Source organism: Acipenser ruthenus, chromosome 3 (assembly GCF_902713425.1).
Source record: "Acipenser ruthenus chromosome 3, fAciRut3.2 maternal haplotype, whole genome shotgun sequence".
In the NCBI taxonomy this organism is placed as follows: Eukaryota; Metazoa; Chordata; class Actinopteri; order Acipenseriformes; family Acipenseridae; genus Acipenser; species Acipenser ruthenus.
This window is the reverse complement of record NC_081191.1, coordinates 69,044,335-69,066,294: the sequence shown is the minus strand read 5'-3', so window position 1 is coordinate 69,066,294 and position 21,960 is coordinate 69,044,335. Positions and strand designations below refer to the sequence as shown.

At 41.2% G+C, this 21,960-nt stretch overlaps 1 protein-coding gene across 5 annotated transcripts in view; it reads left to right on the top strand.

The window, feature by feature from the left end:
* The first annotated feature begins 5,648 nt into the window (after positions 1-5,648).
* Positions 5,649-21,960, top strand: part of LOC117435562 (serine/threonine-protein phosphatase 4 regulatory subunit 1-like) — a 29,784-nt gene continuing 13,472 nt past the window's right edge. The window contains exons 1-12 of one of the 5 annotated variants that reach the window (XM_059015641.1): positions 5,649-5,814; positions 5,957-6,001; positions 8,758-8,842; positions 9,709-9,815; positions 11,399-11,541; positions 12,316-12,462; positions 12,593-12,700; positions 13,007-13,072; positions 13,354-13,512; positions 14,815-14,942; positions 19,951-20,693; positions 21,384-21,556. In XM_059015641.1, coding sequence (XP_058871624.1) covers positions 5,808-5,814; positions 5,957-6,001; positions 8,758-8,842; positions 9,709-9,815; positions 11,399-11,541; positions 12,316-12,462; positions 12,593-12,700; positions 13,007-13,072; positions 13,354-13,512; positions 14,815-14,942; positions 19,951-20,693; positions 21,384-21,556 — 1,911 coding nt within the window. In that variant the 5' untranslated portion in view covers positions 5,649-5,807. Of the gene's footprint in view, positions 5,815-5,956; positions 6,002-6,112; positions 6,195-8,706; positions 8,843-9,708; positions 9,816-11,398; positions 11,542-12,315; positions 12,463-12,592; positions 12,701-13,006; positions 13,073-13,353; positions 13,513-14,814; positions 14,943-19,950; positions 20,694-21,383; positions 21,557-21,960 lie in introns of those variants that run through there. The other 4 variants (XM_034058847.3, XM_059015642.1, XM_059015640.1 and 1 more) reach the window with 4 other exon arrangements.

Sequence of the window (21,960 nt, the reverse complement as noted above, 5' to 3'; positions counted from 1 at the left end):
CGCTAAGAACCTCGGAGTCACCCTGGACCTCTGCCTCTCTTATTCCCAGCACATCTCCACTCTGGCACGCACTTGCCGATTCTTCCTGAGCAACATCCGAAGAATCCGACCCTTCCTCACCAACTACGCCACCCAGCTCCTGGTCCAGGCCTTGGTACTCTCCCGCCTAGACTACTGCAACTCCCTCCTGGCTGGCCTCCCTGCGTCCACCACCCGTCCGCTCCAGCTCATCCAGAACTCCGCTGCCCGCCTGGTGTTCTCTCTGCCTCGCTTCTCCCACGCAACTCCACTGCTCCGCTCACTCCACTGGCTCCCGATCACCGCTCGCATCCAGTTCAAGACTCTTGTACTAGCCTACAGATGCCTTGACCAGACTGCACCCAGCTACCTCCTGACCCTCATCTCTCCCTACTCCCCCACTCGACCTCTCCGCTCCGTCTGCACCAGAAGACTGGCTCTACTGCCTCTACGCTCCCCTGCCTCCAGAGCCCGCTCCTTTTCCACCCTCGCCCCGCAGTGGTGGAATGACCTTTCTACAGATGTAAGGACTGCCCAGTCCCTGACCACATTCCGGCGCCTCCTCAAGACTCACCTCTTCAGAAGGCACCTGTAGAACTCCTCTGTTCTTCGCCTGGGACACTTATCACCCTTCCTTAAATGCGCTTTACTTGCTCTTATCTGCCCCCTATTTTACTGCATTTAATCCTGTACGTCAGAGTACTGTAATCTGCCAAGTGTTTAATCTGTAGTATTTTGTATTTAATCATATCCTGATGTAACTATCACTATCACTGACACTTATCTGCTGTATCATTGAATTGTATTTTGTCACACTTGTACTTGCTTGAACCAAAGTCATTGTATTTATCTTGCTCTTAATTGTATTATTACTTGTACTGTGATACTTTAAATGTATTTGCTTACGATTGTAAGTCGCCCTGGATAAGGGCGTCTGCTAAGAAATAAATAATAATAATAAATAATAATAACATACACTACCATAGCCAAAACAGAGACTGAAGCCACACATATCACTGGCATGAGCTGAAAAATATGACATCAATAAACCTTAACAACTTGGTACCTACACGTGCTCTATACAGTAAATAGTGAAATGCAAAAGTCTGTGATGGTAAGACTTGGTTTGAAAAAGATTACTGGATGGTGGTGTCATGGAAACAAGCCAACAATGTATGCCGACACAAAACGTGTGACTTCTCAGCCTGGATCTGCCACACTAACGCCCCCTAGTGGATACAAAAAATAATATTCTTACAGCTCCAATTTATTATTATAATGATTTATTTATTTGGCAGATGCCTTTATCCAAGTGTACTTACAGGTGTTACAGGGCAGTACAGGGTTACAATGCACGATTAATATTTAAATACAGTATAGTTTACAGTAAGTACAATAATACTACTAGAATACAATATGAACTGGGGTGCAACAAGTTAGGATTACAACAAATTATATCTACAATGACATAGTAGTGCAATAGTGTATTAGTTGAGGATCCAGTAACGTGGTGCTAGTGTAGTTATCAGTTGCTCTTTTTATCAATTGAATAGACACTACTGCATTTATGTTTATTTTTTAAAACCATACTTAGCACCAGGATCTGAGACTTTTTATTTTTTATTTTTTAATTATGGGAAATGGGACTATATTGTAGTATAGTGGTAGTCTTTCTGATGAACCATCATATCTCCCCCATTATGTTTGAACTGACGCAGAAGAGGGGGAATTTTTTACATAGTTTTTGGAAGGATGTATGACAGACTACTGAAAAAGTGGGTTGTACTATGATGGTTCCTGTATCACACTGGATGTCATCTTAATTTAAATACATTCCTAATATCAGCACATACATTTCCTTCATATAGCTTCTTAATTTGTAAAAAGTTGAATTTCAGTGATGTACCGTTGGATAAATTATAAAGAAGAGAAAATAGAAAACAATGACAATGACAATTGCATGATGTGCTCATTTAAAGTAAGAGGAATCATAAAGCCAACATGTTGAAGTGATTATCTATTGCAGACAGGCAGTATTTTATAGTATGACTGGAATGTTCCTAGTTTCTGGAACTTGATTTGTTTGGAGTTCTGTGTGCCTCAAGGTCATACTTCCTACTGCTGATAGACAGAGCATGCACAGTTGTCTTCCAGTTCACAATTGGAAAGAAAGCTTCAAAAGGAGAAACTGGATGGTGTGAAGGACATGACTTTTTTATGCTGTTCTCACCAAATGTAGTGCACACATAATATGTAAAAAGTATAGTGAAAGCATGGAACAACATAACCTGTATAGTAACACATTTTGGAAAATATGGTAAACTTAGAAAAACACTGTAGTAACTAGTTACAATAAGTGATGTACAATAAGTACAAATTGAACCACAAAAACATCACACTACTTTGGGAGCCTAGCTAATCCAGAGGGGCTCACGCTGAGGCTGTGCCAGCGTCTGCAGCGGCCAGAGGAGTGCCTGGCCAGTCTTGCATCAGAGCTGGAGAGGGAGAGCCGGCAGGCATATGCGGTGTCTTCCCCCGCTGAACAAGGAGAACAGGTCAGGCTACAATTCATAGAGGCACTCGGGACCTGAGAGCTGCGCAAACACCTGCTATTGCAACTGCAATGCCCTCAGACCTCGATTGGCGCAGGAGTGGGAGGAGGTGACGGCGGAGGAGGAATCAACAAAGAACCGACCTGCATTGCGCCAAAGCCCAGCTCGGCGATGGGGAACCTGACAGCAGCGCGACTACACTGACCTGGCTCCCCGAAGTCATCGCACATGTGCAGGCGCTTACCAGCAAGTAGAGGCGGCTGGTATGAAACTGCACCCTGACAAGTGCAGGTTCATGCAACGGAAGGTCTCCTTCCTGGGACACCGAGTAGGAGGGGAAGGCAACCGCACTGAGCCTCATAAGATCCTTCCGACTAATGCCAGCTGCGAGGGTTCCTGGGGCTCGCCTCCTATGCCGCTTCATCGGTCAATTCGCCACCATCGCTGCACCCTTCCACCTGTTGTACTGCATCTTGTCAGAGTGACAGCTTGCGAGCGACGCAGACTCAGGCACCTGTACTGCTTCCCCCTGATCCAACTCTGCCATTCCTACTTGACACGAATGCCAGCAATGAAGGGATCAGAGCCGTGTTGTCACAGCAAAGTGCAGATGGAAAGCGGGTAGTGGCTTATTTCATCTGGGCCCTGAACAAGGCAGAGCGGCAGTACTGTGTCACCCGATGGGAGTTGATTGCAGTAGTGGCGACGGCCCACCATTTCCGTCACTATCTGTGTGGATTGCCCTTCCTCATCAGCACGGATCATGCTGCGTTGCAGTGGCTGCTGTCATTTTGGGAACCAGAGGGGCAAGTGGTGTGCTGGATTGAGCAGCTACAGCCCTTCAATTACCGAATCCAGCACGGAGCCATCACCCCTGTACTGAGGAGGACTCCAGCCACTGCCACAAGCAGGAGATCCGGGAGGAAGAGCTGGCTGTGACCGAGCAGAGCGGGGGTAGGGACCGAAAAAGGCACCAGACAGTGCATTGGAGCCAGTTGACCACCGCGACCTGTAATGACCATGGGACAGTATAGCCCTGCAGTCGCCAGTGACAAAGGGCGCTGTGGACACAGTGGAGCAGTCTGGCCATCAGGGACGGGGTATTTCAGCGGCGATAGAAGGAGCCAGCAGATGGGGAGGTGAGGTGGCAGGTCGTGGTGCTGCACTCCCTACAGATGGCGGTACTACATGCTCAGCATGGCACGCCGGGTTCAGGACACTTTGGGGCCGCCAAAACAGTCTCTGACTCCGACAGGCATTCTATTGGGGCCGCTCCCGTCAGGACGTGGAGGATTTCTACAGGCACTGTGATGAGTGTGTCGCAAGGATGGGACCTCCGGCCTGGTCGCACGCCACACTGCAGCTGTTTCTAGCTGGGGAGGCCATGGCGTCGATACCGTGGGCCCCTTTCCGCGGTCTGATCGGGGGAACTGCTATATTGTAGTAGCTATGGATTACTTCACGAAGTGGCCAGAGGTGTATGCAACCCTGGATCAAGAAGCAGAGACAGTGGCAGAAGTACTGCTGGAAGGCTTTTTCTGTCGGTTTGGAATACCACAGGAGCTGCACTCAACTTTGAGTCCCAGGTCTTTGCCGTCGCCTGGGGATACATATGACCTGCACAACTCCACTGCACCCCCAGCGCTACGGGCTGGTTGAGCGGTTTAACCATACCCTCTCCACCCAGTTGGCTATTGTCACTGAAAGACTGGGATGTATAGCTGCCCCTGGTCCTGTTAGCCTGTTGTACTGCCGTGCAGGAGTTGACCAGCTGCACCCTCGCTTTGTTGATGTTCAGCTGGGAGATCAGAACCCCGGCTGAGTTACTGATTGGCTGGCCATCCGATGCTGCAGAGGATATCCTGAGTACACAAGATGCTTAAAAAATTGTCTGGACACCACACATTGCTTTACCCACGGCCACTTGCAGGCTGCAGGTGGCTGCCAAAAGTGGTACTATGACCTTCGGGTGAGGGGACGGCACATTTCGGCCAGGGTGTTTGTGTGGGTTTATCGTGGGGATGCTGTCCCAAGCTGGACAGTGCTTGGGTGGGGCCTTGTCGGGTTCTGGAGGGGTGACCTATCGGGTCGGGTTTCCACCCAGGGATCGGAAGGTGGTGATTCATTTGGACCGGCTTGCCCCATACTGGGGGTGGGGTGTGGGGGGGGGGGGGGGCACAGCGACAACCTGGGGACTGGACCCTCAGGCTCACCTTTGCCCGGGACTTCCATATCGCCAGCTGGCTTCGACAACCAGCAGCCTGCCAGGGTGAGTCCCGCTGACACCCCAGCAGCTGTCCCTTTTCATCAGCCTCAATGGCACAGGCATCCACCTCGCCGCCTCAGGGACAAGGAGAACTAAGAAGGGGGGGGGGGGGGGCTCTGTGGTGGCGGGTGCCACTACACTATCCACAAATGAAATATTATGATATTTGTAATTATCTTAATATATAAAGAAGAAAGTTTGTCTGTCTGTCTGTTCCTTTATGCATTCGGACCCCGCAGGAGCCAGTGCAACCACACTTTGCATGGCCTCCTCTTTCATCCAGGGGAAGGTCGAGGGCTATGTTTGGATCCAAAATTCAGACCCTGGGGTACTTTATTTAGTAACCCCATTGCTGGATCACTACAGTAGCCATTTATCTCAAATTAAAGAAACCCACAAAACTAAATAAATAAATAAAAAGAACAAAAAAAATTAAATTCAAAAATGGCAAAAAAAACCCAAAATAAAATAAAGTTACAAAAAGTGAAAGGGGTCCGAGGGCATTGTGCCACACCCAAGATAGGAAACCATAAGGCTACCGTTCCAATTTGTAATGCATGAATTATTGAAATACTTAATTTCACCGGGCAACGCCGGGTACTTCAGCTAGTACAGTATATTTTTATTTTTTCTGAACTGAAGGTAAACATAACTGTCTATAGTTATTTTGTTACTGACATAACCTTTATGTATCCTCTGTAAATAACAAACGTTGACCTTTAAATGTAACGACTGAATATGTAACGTAAGCATATACATATACATAGTGTTGAACAGGATTTTGTATATTCTGTGTTGTGTTGTGTTTTTCCTGTTACATTCCGCTAGATGGTGTACTGGTGTATGCAGTGGAGTCCAAACGCCTTTCCACCCTTCGCCTGCAGGCTCGCTCGCTGATTTTTTTCTTTTCTCAGTTCCTCCAGTTGTTGACTGAGCCACAGAGGCCACTTTAAATGTAGCACCAGGACAAGATGGCTGGTACGTAGCGCTTACTCCGGCTGCAACAGCCCACTTTTAAACCTAACCTTTCTTCACAGCTTTTCCAATCCCTTTTTTACCCCCTGATAGCACGGCTTGTGCGACGCCGAGTCAGCAATTGACATCTCTGTTCTATTTGCAGATTTATCCCTGCTTCAGGAAGATTTGCAGGAGGAGATTGACGGATGTAAGTTTGCCTCAGTGTTGTATATATATATATATATATAATTTTTTTTTGTTCATGCAACTTTCACAGTGTGATGATGATGTTTATGCATACTGCTAGGGATATAGATCTCCCGGATGGTCTGCAGGCCTTGGGAGCAGCATCCGGAAATAAACCCTTTTATACGTTTTGGGGCTGGTTTATTTTGTTTAAGGTAATAAACCGATATTTTTCCCCCTTTTCCACGGAGAGACCCGATTACGATTCTATATTAAAACTGTGCTGTAGTATCTATGTACCTGTTGTAGTCTAGCGCTACAGCTGGAAGTTTTGTTGTATGGCTGGCAAAGAAAACGAACATATTGTGAGGAGCATTTCTTTTCTTCTTTTCCAAGGCATTGATTTATGTATTGGATATTAACACCGTTTGTATTTTTTTATTTTTATTTTATTGAATATGTCGAATGATCCACAGAACAAAATTTCCAGACGAAGCTTTATCGGTTCTTGTGTGTAAAGCATAGGACACGTTTTCTAACCCTGGCTGGATGTGCAACAATAATAACTAACACATGTAGTGAAGGTGGGGGGCGGGAGATTTATATTTCCAGTGCTTTGAATATCACGGGCTACAGGTATGTTGTAGTGTTTCTTTTTTGTTTGTTTTTTGTTACTGACGTAATAAATACCGGTTAGCTAATACGCTGAACCCGCTTAAAAAATCTCGAACAGCTAGCGATATAATGACGGGAGACATTCACAAGATTCACACTGTATTTAAATTGCCAAATTTAGGCCAGACTGTTACATTTAACAATTTGACAGACGTTACCTTTTAGTATGGTGGCAGTATTAAATGACTTTGGTTGGTTGTTGCAGATTACTATACGGTATGGCACGTTATTAAAGTGAAATTATGCATTCTTAGTAGGGAAATAGCCAGAATTATACTTTGAGGTTGGGAACTGTCATAGCACATTGTTAGAGTAATATATTTATCTATCCCCAGTGGCAAAATACCCGCTCTGTAAACCTTCCGCAATGCATGCCCATGCATGCTATGCAATCATCTGGTTTTTACTGACTAGCACTGACAGAAGTAGTGAGGATGGTCTCTTCACTACTTGTGTCAGTATTCTATAAGGTCCTGAGTTTTTTCTTTTGCCTCGTTTCTACTGTGCATGAAGAGTTTGTACTGGAATCCTTAACAACTTAAGTTAACCCATAATCATTTTCAAGCCATGTGATATTTCTGGGACTGCATGTAACACAACCTGCCTGTGTATCAGGGGTGGAACACTTTCACTCTGCCCAAATGTAATGTGTGTTGCCGAGGGCAGCAGTGTGGAGTAGTGGTTAGGGCTCTGGACTCTTGACCGGAGGGTCATGGGTTCAATCCCCGGTGGGGACACTGCTGCTGTACCCTTGAGCAAGGTACTTTACCTAGATTGCTCCAGTAAAAAACCCAACTGTATAAATGGGTAATTGTATGTAAAAATAATGTGATATCTTGTAAGTCGCCCTGGATAAGGGCGTCTGCTAAGAAATAAATTAATTATTTATTATATTATATGTTGGGTTTAAGCACCACTTTTTTGTAGATATTGCTGGCCCTGGCTGTGGCAAGGTGGTGACCCTTTAGGCTACATAAGATGCTTCCTGGGGTGGGGCTTGATATAACTGGCTTGATATAGCTCCACTATGCTTGTGCAATGGGCAGTGTTGTGTGGTACACTGCAGTTACAGATTTGGTCCCCAGTCTGTGAGATTTTAAAAGCAATAAAACCACCAATGTATACGAGCTGGCTCTGTTGCATTGTGACTAAAACGTGTGCTTTCGGTGTGCGGGGTCGCCGGCCTGTTCAACCGCGTTACTTTCTGTACATGTTGGCATCAAGTCCTCTGATGATTGACTTTTGACTTGGGTTAAGGTAGCAGAAATTGAGTTGCAAGCATCCGTTCTAATTGCAAACTTTCAATGGGTGTACACGGCTGACAGCACCCAGCATTGCCAACTTTGATCATACTATTTAAATCAAACCATGCAGAATCTATACACTGTGACTATGAAAATGGTCTGTTATGATTCCCTTTAGTCAGTAGACCTGCTTATTAAAGTGTAATGTACACAATCTATATATCTATATATCTATATATCTATCTATCTATCTATCTATCTATCTATCTATATATATATATATATATATATATATATATATATATATATATATATATATATATATATATATATATATATATATATATCTATATATATATCTATATATATATATCTATCTCTATATATAATTTTAATTTAGTCGTGGCCAATGGTTTTTACCCCAGTTTTCTCCCCAATTTGGAATGCCCAGTTGTTATTTGTATCCCGGTTCACTGCTGCAACCCCCTGCACTCCTTTATTGGATGTTCCACTTGGGAGCCCCTTACATATTTATCTTTTTCTATTGTTAGCTTATACTTAGTTTCTTATAAGTTTTATCTTCATTCACAAGCTAACACATCTCTTAATTCTTCTTTGGGTTGCACTTGCAAGAAATCAAGTATTTTACTGTACATTGGTTTTGTTATCTAATAAATTTGTCTGTGCTTTCTCTCTCTTTCCCTCTCTTTTTTATAGCCATGGTGTAAGAAATAAATGTGCATGTCACGGATCAGATCTGTGTGGGGTGAATTAAGATTATAAGTGGTGTTTCTGGTGTTTCTGATAGTTGGTGTGGATGACTACAGCTCAGAGACTGATGTCATTATTGTACCTTCAGCCCTGGACTTTGTTTCACAAGATGAGATGTTGACGCCGCTGGGAAGACTGGATAAATACGCTGCAAGTGAAAACATATTTAACAGGTACTATATGTAAAGAAGAAATATGGAGGGTGATCAGAAAAAACAGAACTTAGCACAGCAATGTCTGAATGCACAAATAGGGAAGTCCACTGTATACAACAACTTGTCTGTGGTTCAATTATAACTCGATGATGTTATTTTTGCATAATTTGGATTCTGTTGGTGTCTATTGGTGGTTTGCAATCTTAACGAATAGACTATATTGCAGTTTATGCTCTGCCCATTTATTTGGTAAACTCACTACTTTACATTATTACAAATGTACACTACAAATGTCTACTACTTATTTTAAGAGTAAGAATGCAACCTTATATATAAAATTATATATATATATATATATATATATATATATATATATATATATATATATATATATAGCAATTACGAAGATAACAAGAAAGGCTAAATAACTGCTGTGGGGACTTTATTAGATAAATGCATGACTAAAATTGACTTTGTCTAAAAAGCATTTGCTGGTGATGGTTTCGGACGCGTAGCAACGTTATTCTGGGGTGTGTTTGAAAATCAATGGGCCAGTGCCCCTAGAGGAGAGGTTGGCCATTATATGTTCAGTTATTTGAATGAGCTTGGTTTTGGTGTCCTTCGGAGCTGCTCAAACCTATTCTTTGATTATTCAGGTTGAGCTGTCCGCCGGTGAGGATCACTGGTGTTGATTGGGCTAATTTACCATTCCAAGTGAAACAACTGAAGAAACAGCTGCTTCAATTGTTGTGGATCGCTGTTCTCCATAGAGCAATCATTTCAAATCAAAACAGTTGTTTCTTCACTTGTAAATGGTAAATTAGCCCAATTAACAGCAATTATATAGCACTGTGTGGTCTTTTTTTGTTTCTTTATTGAACTAGACAAATGGTGGCTCGGACTTTATTGGATACTTTAAAGGCGGTAAGCGAGGATGAGAGGGACTGCATCGCTGTGCTGGAGCGTGTTAGCAGACTGGCAGATGATTCAGGTAAGAACTAGTGCATTGCTGGGGAACTTTTAATATTCTGACATGATCTAGTAGTGAGTACCAGTATGTTGTTACAGCAGTTTGAGAAGTCCTGAATGTTATCTGAATCTTCAGTAGAGACAAAAGAAATAGTATTAACCCTTTTATTGTGCTGAAACCATTTTGGGGTGTTTGTTATCTTTAAATTGGAAATATTATTTATTTATTTGGCAGATGCCTTTGTCCAAGGTGACTTTTATTTGGCAGATGCCTTTGTCCAAGGTGACTTCAGTAAGGATTACAGCAAGTTTATCTACAAGGATATATTAGTAGTGCAATAGTGCAAGGATGGTGCATTAGCTGAGGATCCAGTAACATGGTGCTTAGATCAGGCAAGTCCAGTGCATAATAACAGGGGTAGATCAAGAGATCTACAACTACAGTCTAAACAGGTGGGTCTTGGAGGTGGCGGAAGGCAGCGAGAGACGGAGCAGTCCTGTAGTTCTCCGGTACACAGAGGGGCTAGTAAAGAGAAGGAGCTGGCATGGGAGGATGGAGAGTGGAGGGAAGGCATGGCCATATTGGAGGAGCAGAGAGGACGTGAGGGGGTGTAGGGAGATGTGAGGGACTGGAGGTAGGAGGGGGCAGTGTGGTGAAGAGAGCAGTAAGCAAGAACAAGGATATGAAATTAACACCACCCTTTTAGTAATATATACATAGATAAGCAACAGTAACTTAAAATACCTCCATATCCAAAAAGACAAGGAAAGTGTGACAGTGATGATGGATTTAAAAAACGTTGATGGTATTCTAGCTGCAAAGCAAATGGTGGCTGTTTCAACTGTGAATATTGTACCAGTGAAGCTGTATGCCAGGACTGGCTCGGGCTTTAAATCAAAGGCACATTTTTCACCTTGTCTTTTCTTGCCTACTGATTTTTATCCTAACTCATTTGTCACTCAGTGAAACAGAAGTGGAGTGCCTCCCTGAACTTCTTTTATAACAAGACCGTTGGAGAGAGCCGGTATTGTGATGTAGATCTGAGCCTTGAGCCTGTGTGCTGTTCCTTTTGCTGCAGCTTTTATTATTCTTGTCTGTTACGTTTATGCGTTTTCGGTGGCTACCTCTAATCAAGTTGAGAGTGTATTTCTCGCGCACTCTTTTATGTCATCAAACCAGTAAAAGAGGAACAGGAACCAGCGGCAAATAGTACAGCTCTGAAAACACACAGCACACGTAACAATCACAGTGCAGCACATCAACTGGACCAAGAATAATATAATACAAAATACATAAAGCACATCAATGGAAGCATAGATAACAATATGTCCTTCAACTGGATCATGGCATCAAGAAATGTTTTTGTTATGGCAGAATGTTCATCCCAAGAGGTTCCGAGACATCCTGAACTTTGACAAAAAATCCATGTTAATGTCCATTTTAAATTTTACTTATTTAAAAAAAATAAAAAAATTGTACAACCTTATGTACAAAGCAGTTAAACCATATTGGAAACTGTTAGCATTTATTTTATGCTGATCAGAAAGCTACTACAGTATTTATTAATCATACACAAATGAGATGTGAATTGTTTTCTGTTTCAGAGCCCACAGTGCGAGCTGAATTAATGGAGCAGGTCCCTCACATAGCTATTTTCTGCCAAGAAAACAGGCCTTCCATTCCTTATGCTTTCTCCAAGTATTTATTACCGATTGTGGTTGCATACCTTGCAGACCAAAATAATCAGGTAAGAATACTGGATACAGGACTTGTGTGCTTTAGTCGGTTTGTTTTCCTGGATCATTTGCCTATCTGTATCAGATGATTGTTATGTAAAAACGTACAGGCTATGTATATAGTATTAATAGTGTGCTATTCTTACCCCACATCTCTTTCACTCAGTGTCTTTGTAAATGGTTCTAAAATAATGCAATTGAAAGGTGCAAAATACACTATTCTGTATCTCTCAATATTAGTCTACTGTTCATATTTCAAGCCATTTTGTAGCTGACTGCATAAAAGGCTTCCTAAAATGGAGCCCTTGAGCCTTCAGACCGTCCAGGATTATGCAAAAGAAAGTTGGATGATGTATTATTTTTACAAACTCTATGTGACAACAAGTTATGCAGCCAAATTTGCAACGTATAAATAAGTGCACAGAATCAAACAGATTATGCAAGAGATAATGTGAATGCATAATCCTGGAAGGGAAGGACTAGTTAATCTCTGTGGATTGTATCAAGGAACTATGCATGCTTTTCCTGGAATTATCACTAAAAATAAGTGGTTGATCCAGTGCTGTAAAATACTTCAAGAAAGTAACTGGTATATTCTGGTGGGGTACAGTTTGATCACATCAATCCCTTAGTTTCTCATTGTGTGCTCCTCAACATCTAAAAACAAGTTATTTCAGTGATTTTTGTCATTTGTTTGTTTTATAGCAGGACCTGTGGAGACAGCCAGTATTCTGATGTAAATAAGATCTGAGCCTTGAGCTTGTGTGATGTTCCCTTTGCTGCAGGTTCGAAAGACGAGTCAGGCAGCACTCTTGGTGCTGCTAGAGCAGGAACTCATTGAGAGAAACGACATTGAGACCAAAGTGTGTCCGGTCCTCGTGGATTTGATAGCCCCCGACAGCAACGATGATGTGAAAACAGAAGCCATGGCCGTAAGTAAACCATCCTGTCTCATTGCTGTGCTGCTTTATGGTCCAGTGTGGAAATATGCTAAACAAAGCCAGGAAGGGAAGTTTCTTTTTTTTATTTTTTATTTAATTATTATTATTTTATTTTTTTTAGATCATCTGTAAAATGGCACCTATGGTGGGGAAAGATATCACAGAACGACTCTTCCTCCCCAGGTTTTGTGAGATGTGCTGTGACTGCAGGATGTTTCATGTTCGCAAGGTTTGCCTCTAGATGGGTCATTGTTGCCAATTCTTTTTTTTTCTCATTCTTTTTACAAAAGTCAAGTTGTTTATAGACAAGTGTCACAGGATTTTTAATATGAACAAATTAGTTTTAATATCAAGGGCTACATTTTTGGGACAGCAAGGGAGGTGGGCAGTCACCTGCCTCTCTGGTATACAGTAGGTTATGATATGAAATTTCTTCAGATGCATACCATCATTTTGCTGTTGTGATGGCATATTGTAGTATGTCAGGTTTGATGCCTACATGAATGGGCCTTGTTCTTTGATTTTGTGTTGGCAGGTATGTGCAGCCAATTTTGGAGACATCTGTACTGTGGTGGGTCAAGAGGCTACAGAGGAGTTGCTGGTAGGTATAATTATATATATATATATATATATATATATATATATATATATATATATATATATATATATATAGACATAGACATAGACACACACACACACACACTTGGTGTGTGGTGCGTTTTATCCAAGACAGAAGCCCAGCAAAAAGCTACGTTTTTTAATTTTCAGTAAATAAAGCCTAACTTGCCTCGGATGACCAATCTGTTAAGCTTGCTTGGCTGTCATACACAAAGGAAAGCAGTTGACTCCCAACGCTGTTTCTTGTGTGTTCTTCCTGTGCAGCTGCCCCGGTTCTTCCAGCTCTGCTCTGATAACGTGTGGGGGGTGCGGAAGGCCTGCGCGGAATGTTTCATGACTGTTTCCTCTGCAACGTCTCAGGGAGTGCGAAGGACAAAGCTCTCCTCCCTCTTTATCAACCTTATCAGTGACCCCTCCAGATGGGTGAGAAGCTAGACAGCATTGTATTTATTTTCCCCTTATAATAAAGGCTAGTACAGTCTAAATGCCATGAACTTTATGGGATGATACATTATACATACTTCAGTGTTATGTAATCCTAGCATTATTATTATTGTTATATAAAATATATACTATTTTATTTTGCTGTATTTCTAAGCCTATATATATATATAATTAGAGGTGCAGTCGACACCCTAATTTTGTATTCGAATATCATAGACATTTATCAACGATAATCGATGCATTGATGTTTTATTTTTCAAAATAAACAAACGTTAGTTATTTTTTTAACAGACGGTCTAATATCTAAACCCCGTTGTGCGTAATAGTTGCACAAAAAGGCACAACTTCCGACTTAAATATAAAAAAGCAATACAAAGGACTTACGTTTAACAACTGAAGAATATGCGTGCGTCCGCATCAGATTAACATTGTAATAATAATAAAAAATGCTATATTTTAACAGAAGTAATTTCTGAACTTGTGGGTGTTCAATACTGTTTACATTTTATGTCCAAAAGCATTTGAATTAATCTCACAAATCCTGACTAATGTAACTATTGTACTAAATTCATCTTATTTTTCTATAATATTGCCATATATAATCCAAACACAACATGCTTTGAAACAAAAGATAATAATTTCTACCGCACTAGTACTAGCACTAGAAGCAGCACACTCGCACTCAAGGTTTTAATGCAAACCGGCAACAGAAGACTTAAAACTGGGCACTAATTCAATGCATCGAAATTTAAGGACAGATGATCAATAATTGATGCATCAATTAATTGTTGCACCCCTAATATATATAAAATAAATAAATATGTATGTATGTACAGACACTACTCGACTTACAACACACAGTACTTACGACTCTTTTGCATTATTCCCCTGCTTCGACTTTACGATATTGACATGGCGAGACACGAGCCATGCGTCATGTCCACATGCTCGGTGTCCGAACCGCAGTACCTGTCATGATCACCCTGACTCAGTCGCTTAGCGTTTTTTTTTCTTTTTTTTTTTTTTTAATGCATGTAACTGTACCCCAAACACACACTGAATACGTCATTGGAAAGTGTAAAGAGTTTAATATTTGCAGGAGTACAATATAATGGGTCATTTTTGTAAATGACAATTTATAACATTGTTCCTATGGAACCAATTGTATCGTATTGTATCATAAGTGTGAGGACTGCCTGTGTGTGTGTGTGTGTGTGTCTAATATATATATATATATATATATATATATATATAGTGAGAATCTGAATCTCTCTCTTCTAGGTTCGACAAGCTGCCTTTCAGTCTCTTGGCCAGTTTATCTCTACGTTTGCGAACCCTGCAAGCTCTGGTCAGTATTTTAAAGAGGACCAAGAGCCAGAAGACAGTACCAGCACACAGTTCCATAGCAGGTGGGTCTCTTGATGGGGAACTCTGTAGGTCACAAATCTGCTACTTTGCTATGCTGTAAATGTGTATGTGTGATCACTTCCTTCCTTCCTTCCTTAAGTCATTCCATTTTGTGTAAGTTGGTGACTTTTGTATGATGTGGAAAACCTGAGCTACTGAGTCTGCCATAATACATAGGACTATGTGCATAAAAGATGGCGGTAATTTCTTTAATTTTGGGCAGTATTTAACACTCGATCTATAAAACTACTGCCTGGTTATTTTACCAGCCAGTAATAGGTTTGGATGTGATTTTTTGTTATAAATTGTTACCGAGAGATTGTACAGTTAAATTAAAATAGTCTACAACTCATTGTTAATGGTGAAAAAAGTATGTTTTTATCTGTTACTGTATTCTCTCAGTTTGCAAATACCTGCACAATTCATTCACATACAACATCTACACTGTTTCTCATCACTAAATCCGAGACATGGCATGTTCATTTTGTGTGTTTAACCCCTTCAGTGCTGGGGAACTGCGTACGTCCTCCCGTATATTGCACTGTCCCGCAGACTGAGTAACCGATCATTTAAACAATTTCACAGAGTGTGTGGGAGGGTTTAATCTCTAAAAATATGTGAATGGTTGATCGGTTACTTTATTTAAACAGTAGATGATTGACGTCTAAATTAGCCTATAGGAGTTATCCGTGTTATTCGGTCTGGAATCCAGGAAGTCGAGTCAGCAAACTAAAGTCTGTATTACATTGCGGATCGTGCTTTAATCTGATCAACTCGTAATGGCTACAACATTTAGGGGATCCAATGACCTATTTAGACAAACTCAGTCTTATTTTCAACAATTATTTTCAGAGCTAAACAATCGCTATTGATTGCTGCAGGCTGCCCTATTTTGTATCGCATGCAATCTAGTATATAATGTCAGTGGCACAGTGCCCTGCAGGCTGAGAGTGACCAGACTGAATCCAACATGCACATGCATCAGGATTGATGCCTTAACTAGCCTATAGGATTTCTCCTTGTTCAGTCTGGAATCCAGGAAGTCAAGTCAGTAACCAAAGTCTGTATTTCTATAGGATTGTGCTTTGATCTGAGCAAATCTTGATGGCTACAACTGTTAGCAGACCTGAAGAGCTGTATTTGGCAAACTTAATGTTATTTCAGAACTAATCAATCGCTGTTGATTGCTGCAGGGTGCCCTATATTGTTCTGAGCATGATGTATATCAAAGGCATTGCCCTGCAGGCTGTGAATGATCAATCGCTTCAAAAATTTTAGGACGTGTGTGGGAGGGTTTAGTGTCTTCCGAAATACTGTAAATCCATAAATATTTGCGAATTACACCCATCAAACCATTTTGGTCCAGAAATGTTGCCGAACTGTTGCAATATGCGAAGCATGTATTGTTAGTGGAATTTGATATTCATGCAAAAAATGTTTGCTTTTTTTTTTTTCCTACACGATAAAAACGCACAATAAATCTATGGCTTTACAGTATGTGAATGGTGTACCAAACATTCCAGCAATAAAAACTGGCCTATAAGATTTCTACTCTTTGTTTTGTCAGGAATTCAAATGCTGTCTGGAAACTAGCTAATCTTTCATCGCTGTGCTGTGGTGTGAGTTGAGCAATCGAGATTGCTATAACACTGAAGGAATCAAATTACTTAAAAATCATTGATTATTCAATAAATAGATCTGAATACATTTTGTATGTTGTACAGCTCTTTTTGAGTGTTCAGAGGTCAGAGTTCTTTTCAGAATTCTAATTTTTTTTTTTTGGTGTGAAGTGCTTCTGCCATTATATTATTCCTTATATATTTGCTAACACTGTCCCAGTTCATTTCAGACTTTTTGTAGCTGGTAAATACATTTACAACTACATTTAATTCCCACAACTAGTTTCTAATATATTTATCACTTTTTTTATTTGTGAAATAATTTATATATTTGCCAACACTATCCTAGTGATTTTCAGAATTTTTGTAGCTGTCAGATACATTTGCAACTGTACATTTAATTCCCATTTTTTATTATATATATTTGCTATTGTGTGAAGTTTATTTCATTGGTTGCTATATATATTGTACAATTGGCAGTGTACATTTGGACCCCCCCCAAATAATGTACAGCCGGACATACCAGGCTTTATTGGTTCTCCAAGTCCAAAGGTGGATACTGCTGGCTTCACCCCTCTGCAGTATTTCCAGCTTTTCCTCACAGGTGACCTGTTGGAGGATATGGTCATCATGACCAACGGTTATGCTGCCCAGTTCCTACAGCAGCAAAGAGAGTCTGCGGCCACATGCTCGTGCCCACAAACAGACTTGTGTGTAACAGACTTTAAGGCTAGAGGTTGTGTTACCCATCCCTGAATTCTGTCATTTGTGGGGATTAAGAAAATACATGATTGTGCCATGCCTGCCAGGGTGTGTCTTGTTTTGAGGCTTATTGCAGCCAGAAACGTCATGTAAAAGTAAACATGTTTGGTATCCCTGCAAACCTTACAACCTGCAGAACGTGTAAATCTGCATTTGCAGTTCATGTATCTAGCTTTTGTGGCACAACATTGGGCGTAAATATGAAGTTTTTTGGTTTTTGCATATTGTTTTTTGTATGGTTAGCATCAATATTCGTCCGTTTAGAGCAAGAAAAGCTTTGAACAGGTATAAAATGTTCTAGTTTTTGTGAAGCACTTATTGGAACGAGCACAAAATGACAGTTATCTTGCCAATTTGAAGTTTTCAAGTTAGAATAAGCCTTATAATGTGAGGTGGGCATGTTGTACTCTATGCATTGCAACAGGGGTTAAAATTCACCTCATGTTTGAGTCTAGTACCATTGTAATCCTCAGAACCTACATTTTCAGAAATTTTTATATATATATATATATATATATATATAGTTTTCCAGCTTCCTTTGATACATTTTGTGCAGAGGGGTCAGTAAATGGAGAACAAAGGCAAATAATAATGATAATAATAATATGTAAGGCAGTCCTGTGTTGTATTTTTATTCCAATTTTGTTTATTCTTAGAATGGCCCCTGCATTTTCTGAAGGCTGTCCTTGGAGCTGCTTTAAAAGGACACGAACGTATTTTTCAGTCAGAAGTTTGAGTTTTGTTTGTGTTCTACTGAGCCTAAATCCATATACAGTCACCACCACTTACACCGTACAGGGTTCTTTCGGACAGCCGGTTATATCGGACAAATGGCGTTTGCTGTTTGCCATTTCCATTGATTTTGAAAACAAAGGCATCGTTTATACCGTGTTAAGCACACCGTATATTTCGTGCAAACTCGGCTGTTTGGATCTCGTTATGTGCCACTCACGTAGATTTAAATAACAAACGCACTGCTTATACTGTAGTAATCACTCTTACTAATCCACAAATCAGCTGTTTTCACCTTGTTACCTCGTCATTCACATAGATTTCAATAAAAAGGCAGCACTTTACTGTAGTAAAAAAGCTTGACCAATCAATCAATCAGATGTTTGCACCTCGTTACTGAGCAATAATGTGTGTTAATAAACGATTATTCTTGTTCAGATCTGTTATCATTCTCTGTCTGTTTTTGTGCTTATAGAGCTGAAAGACTGTATGTGAGTGCGTCACTGAAGGGGGTGGGAGCAAGTCTGACACGAAGGGGGAGGGACTTGGGGAGGGACTTGGGTGTGTGGAGATGACGGTTTGAAAGAGAGAAGCAGGATAATTGAGAGAGAGAGAGTTAAGACAGGTTGAGTTTGTGAGAGGAGAGGAATGAGAACCATTGTTCACTAAAAGCTAAAAAAAAAAAAAAAAAAAAAAATAGGTTTCCTACTGCGTCCGTCCGTCTCGATCTCCTGCCCATCACTCAGCAGTGAATGCACACACCCACACGGCAGACGGCTACTCTGTCACAAGCATTAATACCCTGTATCTTTCTAAACAAGGGATTTAGGGGAGCTCCCTATAAAAACCGAATCTCAAAACAATAATATAGTACAGTAATTGTTGCAGCTCTGTATAATGGTAATTAAAAGAGGATTCATTTAGACTTTTTACATATCCGCCCTTACTCTGGTCCCACCGCAGTCGGATACGCAGCGGATTACTGTACTATTTATTACATTCATAGGTTTTAATTTAGGGCTTCTGATTTTTGGTTTTAACCGATAAAACCCGATAAAACACCTCCGATACAAAAAAATGAAATCGGTGGATAGCCAATAAACACTGGAAAACACCGGAAAAACTGGAAATGTTTAATCAATTCACATTGACTTTACCCTTTTCCCATTAAAAAATAAAACCTACTACAAAAATTATAATAAATTAATTTCCCAATGCTGCTGGGCAATGTCCCGCCTTCCTGACTTGCATCTATCATTGATTAGTTCTGAATACTTTAAACCTGCCCCAACTACTGAGTGCTAGCACATTCCTACATTTCTATTGGAGACTCTGCTTGCGAGATTTGAAACGAGATTACAATCAGGATGGAGGCTTGTTAGTGGGATTTCAAGCTGTATTACAGTTAAGATACAGAGGATTTAAAACAGAATTGTGGCAAAATGTACAAAAGTGCCTACACACAAAAACCCCAGAAGAATGTGCCTGTGACCATAGGGATATCGTTGTGGAAGACAGCAATGTAAAGAAGGTACAACTTAAGTGTGCAAGTACTGTCGAGTTACTACTATGCATATTTTGACAGGAAAAAAAAAAAAAAAAACGCTCAAGCATTTTGGAAAGTAACCGAACACACTAATTTCATACAGTATATCAAAAACGAAAGCCCCCCAAAAAAACAATTTACATAAAACTCGAGAATAGCTAAAAATAAGCACTATCTTTCTGCTTCCCCATGCTTATTGCGGAAGTGTTTCACAGGCCTCTCATAAACCTTATATAGGTCTATGGGCTCACATAACACATCATGTGACCATCAATAGCAGACTTGGAGATTTAACTTGTACTGTAACCCTTTGGTTCTTTGAGAAATTAAGTCATGTTTATCATTTTGCAGTTCTGAAACGGAGACACCAACAGCAGATGCAGAGACCAAAGTGCCCTCTTCTAATTCTGGGGTCAGCATTTGTCGGGAAGATGCAGTCACTAAGACTGAGGAGAATGGTCAACACTGTTGTAAGACAGGGGAGAACTTGCAGTCTTCTGAGATGTTACAGAACCCCCAGTCTTGGGAGACAGAGGAGAAATCCCAGTGCTGTGAGACAAGGGAGAGCGAGCCATGCTGTGACATCAAAAACCATCGACGTTGCCGGACAGAAGAGAGCCAACAGTTCTGTGATTCAACATCATCTAGCAACCAACAAGGAGAGGAGGAGGGTGACAGCCAAGTGTTGCCGTCGCTACGGGACTCTGCTCCACAGAACTGTGGGAGAACCACTTTTGAGAGTCAGCCTTTATTCTGCACTTCTAGTTGTGCAGAACCAGCAGATACCGCCACTGCCACCACCACCACTACATCTTCCTCCTCCTCCAATACACTGTCCGGGACCATCTCTAAGGATAAACCCATCCCTGAGCAGGAACTGTACAACTCATTCCATTACTGGAGGACTCCTCTCCCCCTCATCGACCTGGAAGTGGAGCTGCAGCAGCCGCAGGAGGCCCAAGAGACACAGAAGGGATCCCCAAAGCCCCATTCATCACGGAGCCCATTGTCTTCCATCAGCCCAGCCCGGAGGAAGGAGCTGGAGGAAATGATCGAGAATCTTGAGCCGCACGTCGATGACCCTGATGTTAAAGGTAGACAGTCTTTTGATACAAGCAGGTGGGGAGGGAAATACCAGTTTACCACATGTACAGTTGCCTTGCAGCCAGTAACTTGCTTTAACCTCATAGTGCCAGATAACATATTTTAACATGCAAACACATGTCTGCTAGTGCTTTTTTTCAAAACTGCACATTTGAGACCTTAAAGAGCCAGTATCACATTCATATAAGTTATAACAATGCCTCTAAGATGTGCTGTTTCCTATCTTCCTGGAACACTTTAAATAACTTGTTCAGTACTCTTTTGGCATTGTACTGCTTCAGGCAACTCTGATCTATCCTGACGCTTGGTGGTACTGGAAGTTTATATTTTTGGCTGAAGTCCCATAAGTAGTCTGTCCCATCAGGTGCACGCATGTTAAAACTCTAACTCCGTTCTTTTGTACTTCAGGACAACAGTTCAATTAAGGTTCAGAACTAGTTTTGTTATTAAACACACTGAAGTTAACTGAAGTTAGTGGGGGTTCATCATTTGTTCCAGTGTTCTTTTAATATAGTTCCTGTGAAAGCACTGCATGTACACTTTGGATGACATTTAATATTTAGGTGAGCAGTTTCCTGAAACCCTATTTTTTGCAGTGCTCTCTATGAGTGCATGGCAGGTAGACATTGTCTTCTGCACTTCATTTGTTGTGATGGTGCTCTTGTTTTTCTGCCTGGTAGCACAAGTTGATGTGTTGACTGCCGCCTTGAGAGCCTCAACGCTTGAATCCCAGCTGGAAAACTCTACCCACGAGCCTTTTGATAACAGGATAGAGACCCAGAGGGAAGCAGCCACCCCAGACCACTTCAGTATAGATGCAGTGCCTTTAATCACCGATACAGCAGATATAGAGGTAAGAGTTTTTTTTTTTTTACTTAACAATGGATTTTAAACAATTAAGGCCTTGAGACTGTTTATCAAGTTCAGGGCTTGTACACACACAAACAGCTTCAGCCAAAAGATGGTATAAAAAAAAAAATTACATGTGTGGTGCTACACTGGCAGAGGTCAGTTGTCTGAAACACAAAATGACTTTACAAAATTACCCAAAACTTGTCATGAAAGATCAGTCATTGCCTCTGCCTTTGTCCTGGATAGGTTTCCCTCAAACAAGTTCTCCTCACCCCGTGGGAAATGAGCCAGTCTGCATGCATGCATACCAATTGGTTTCCTATATACATTTCTAATAAATCTAATGAGAACTTGTATGGACAGGAGCCAGCCTACATTTCAATGATCGAATACAATACACTCAGA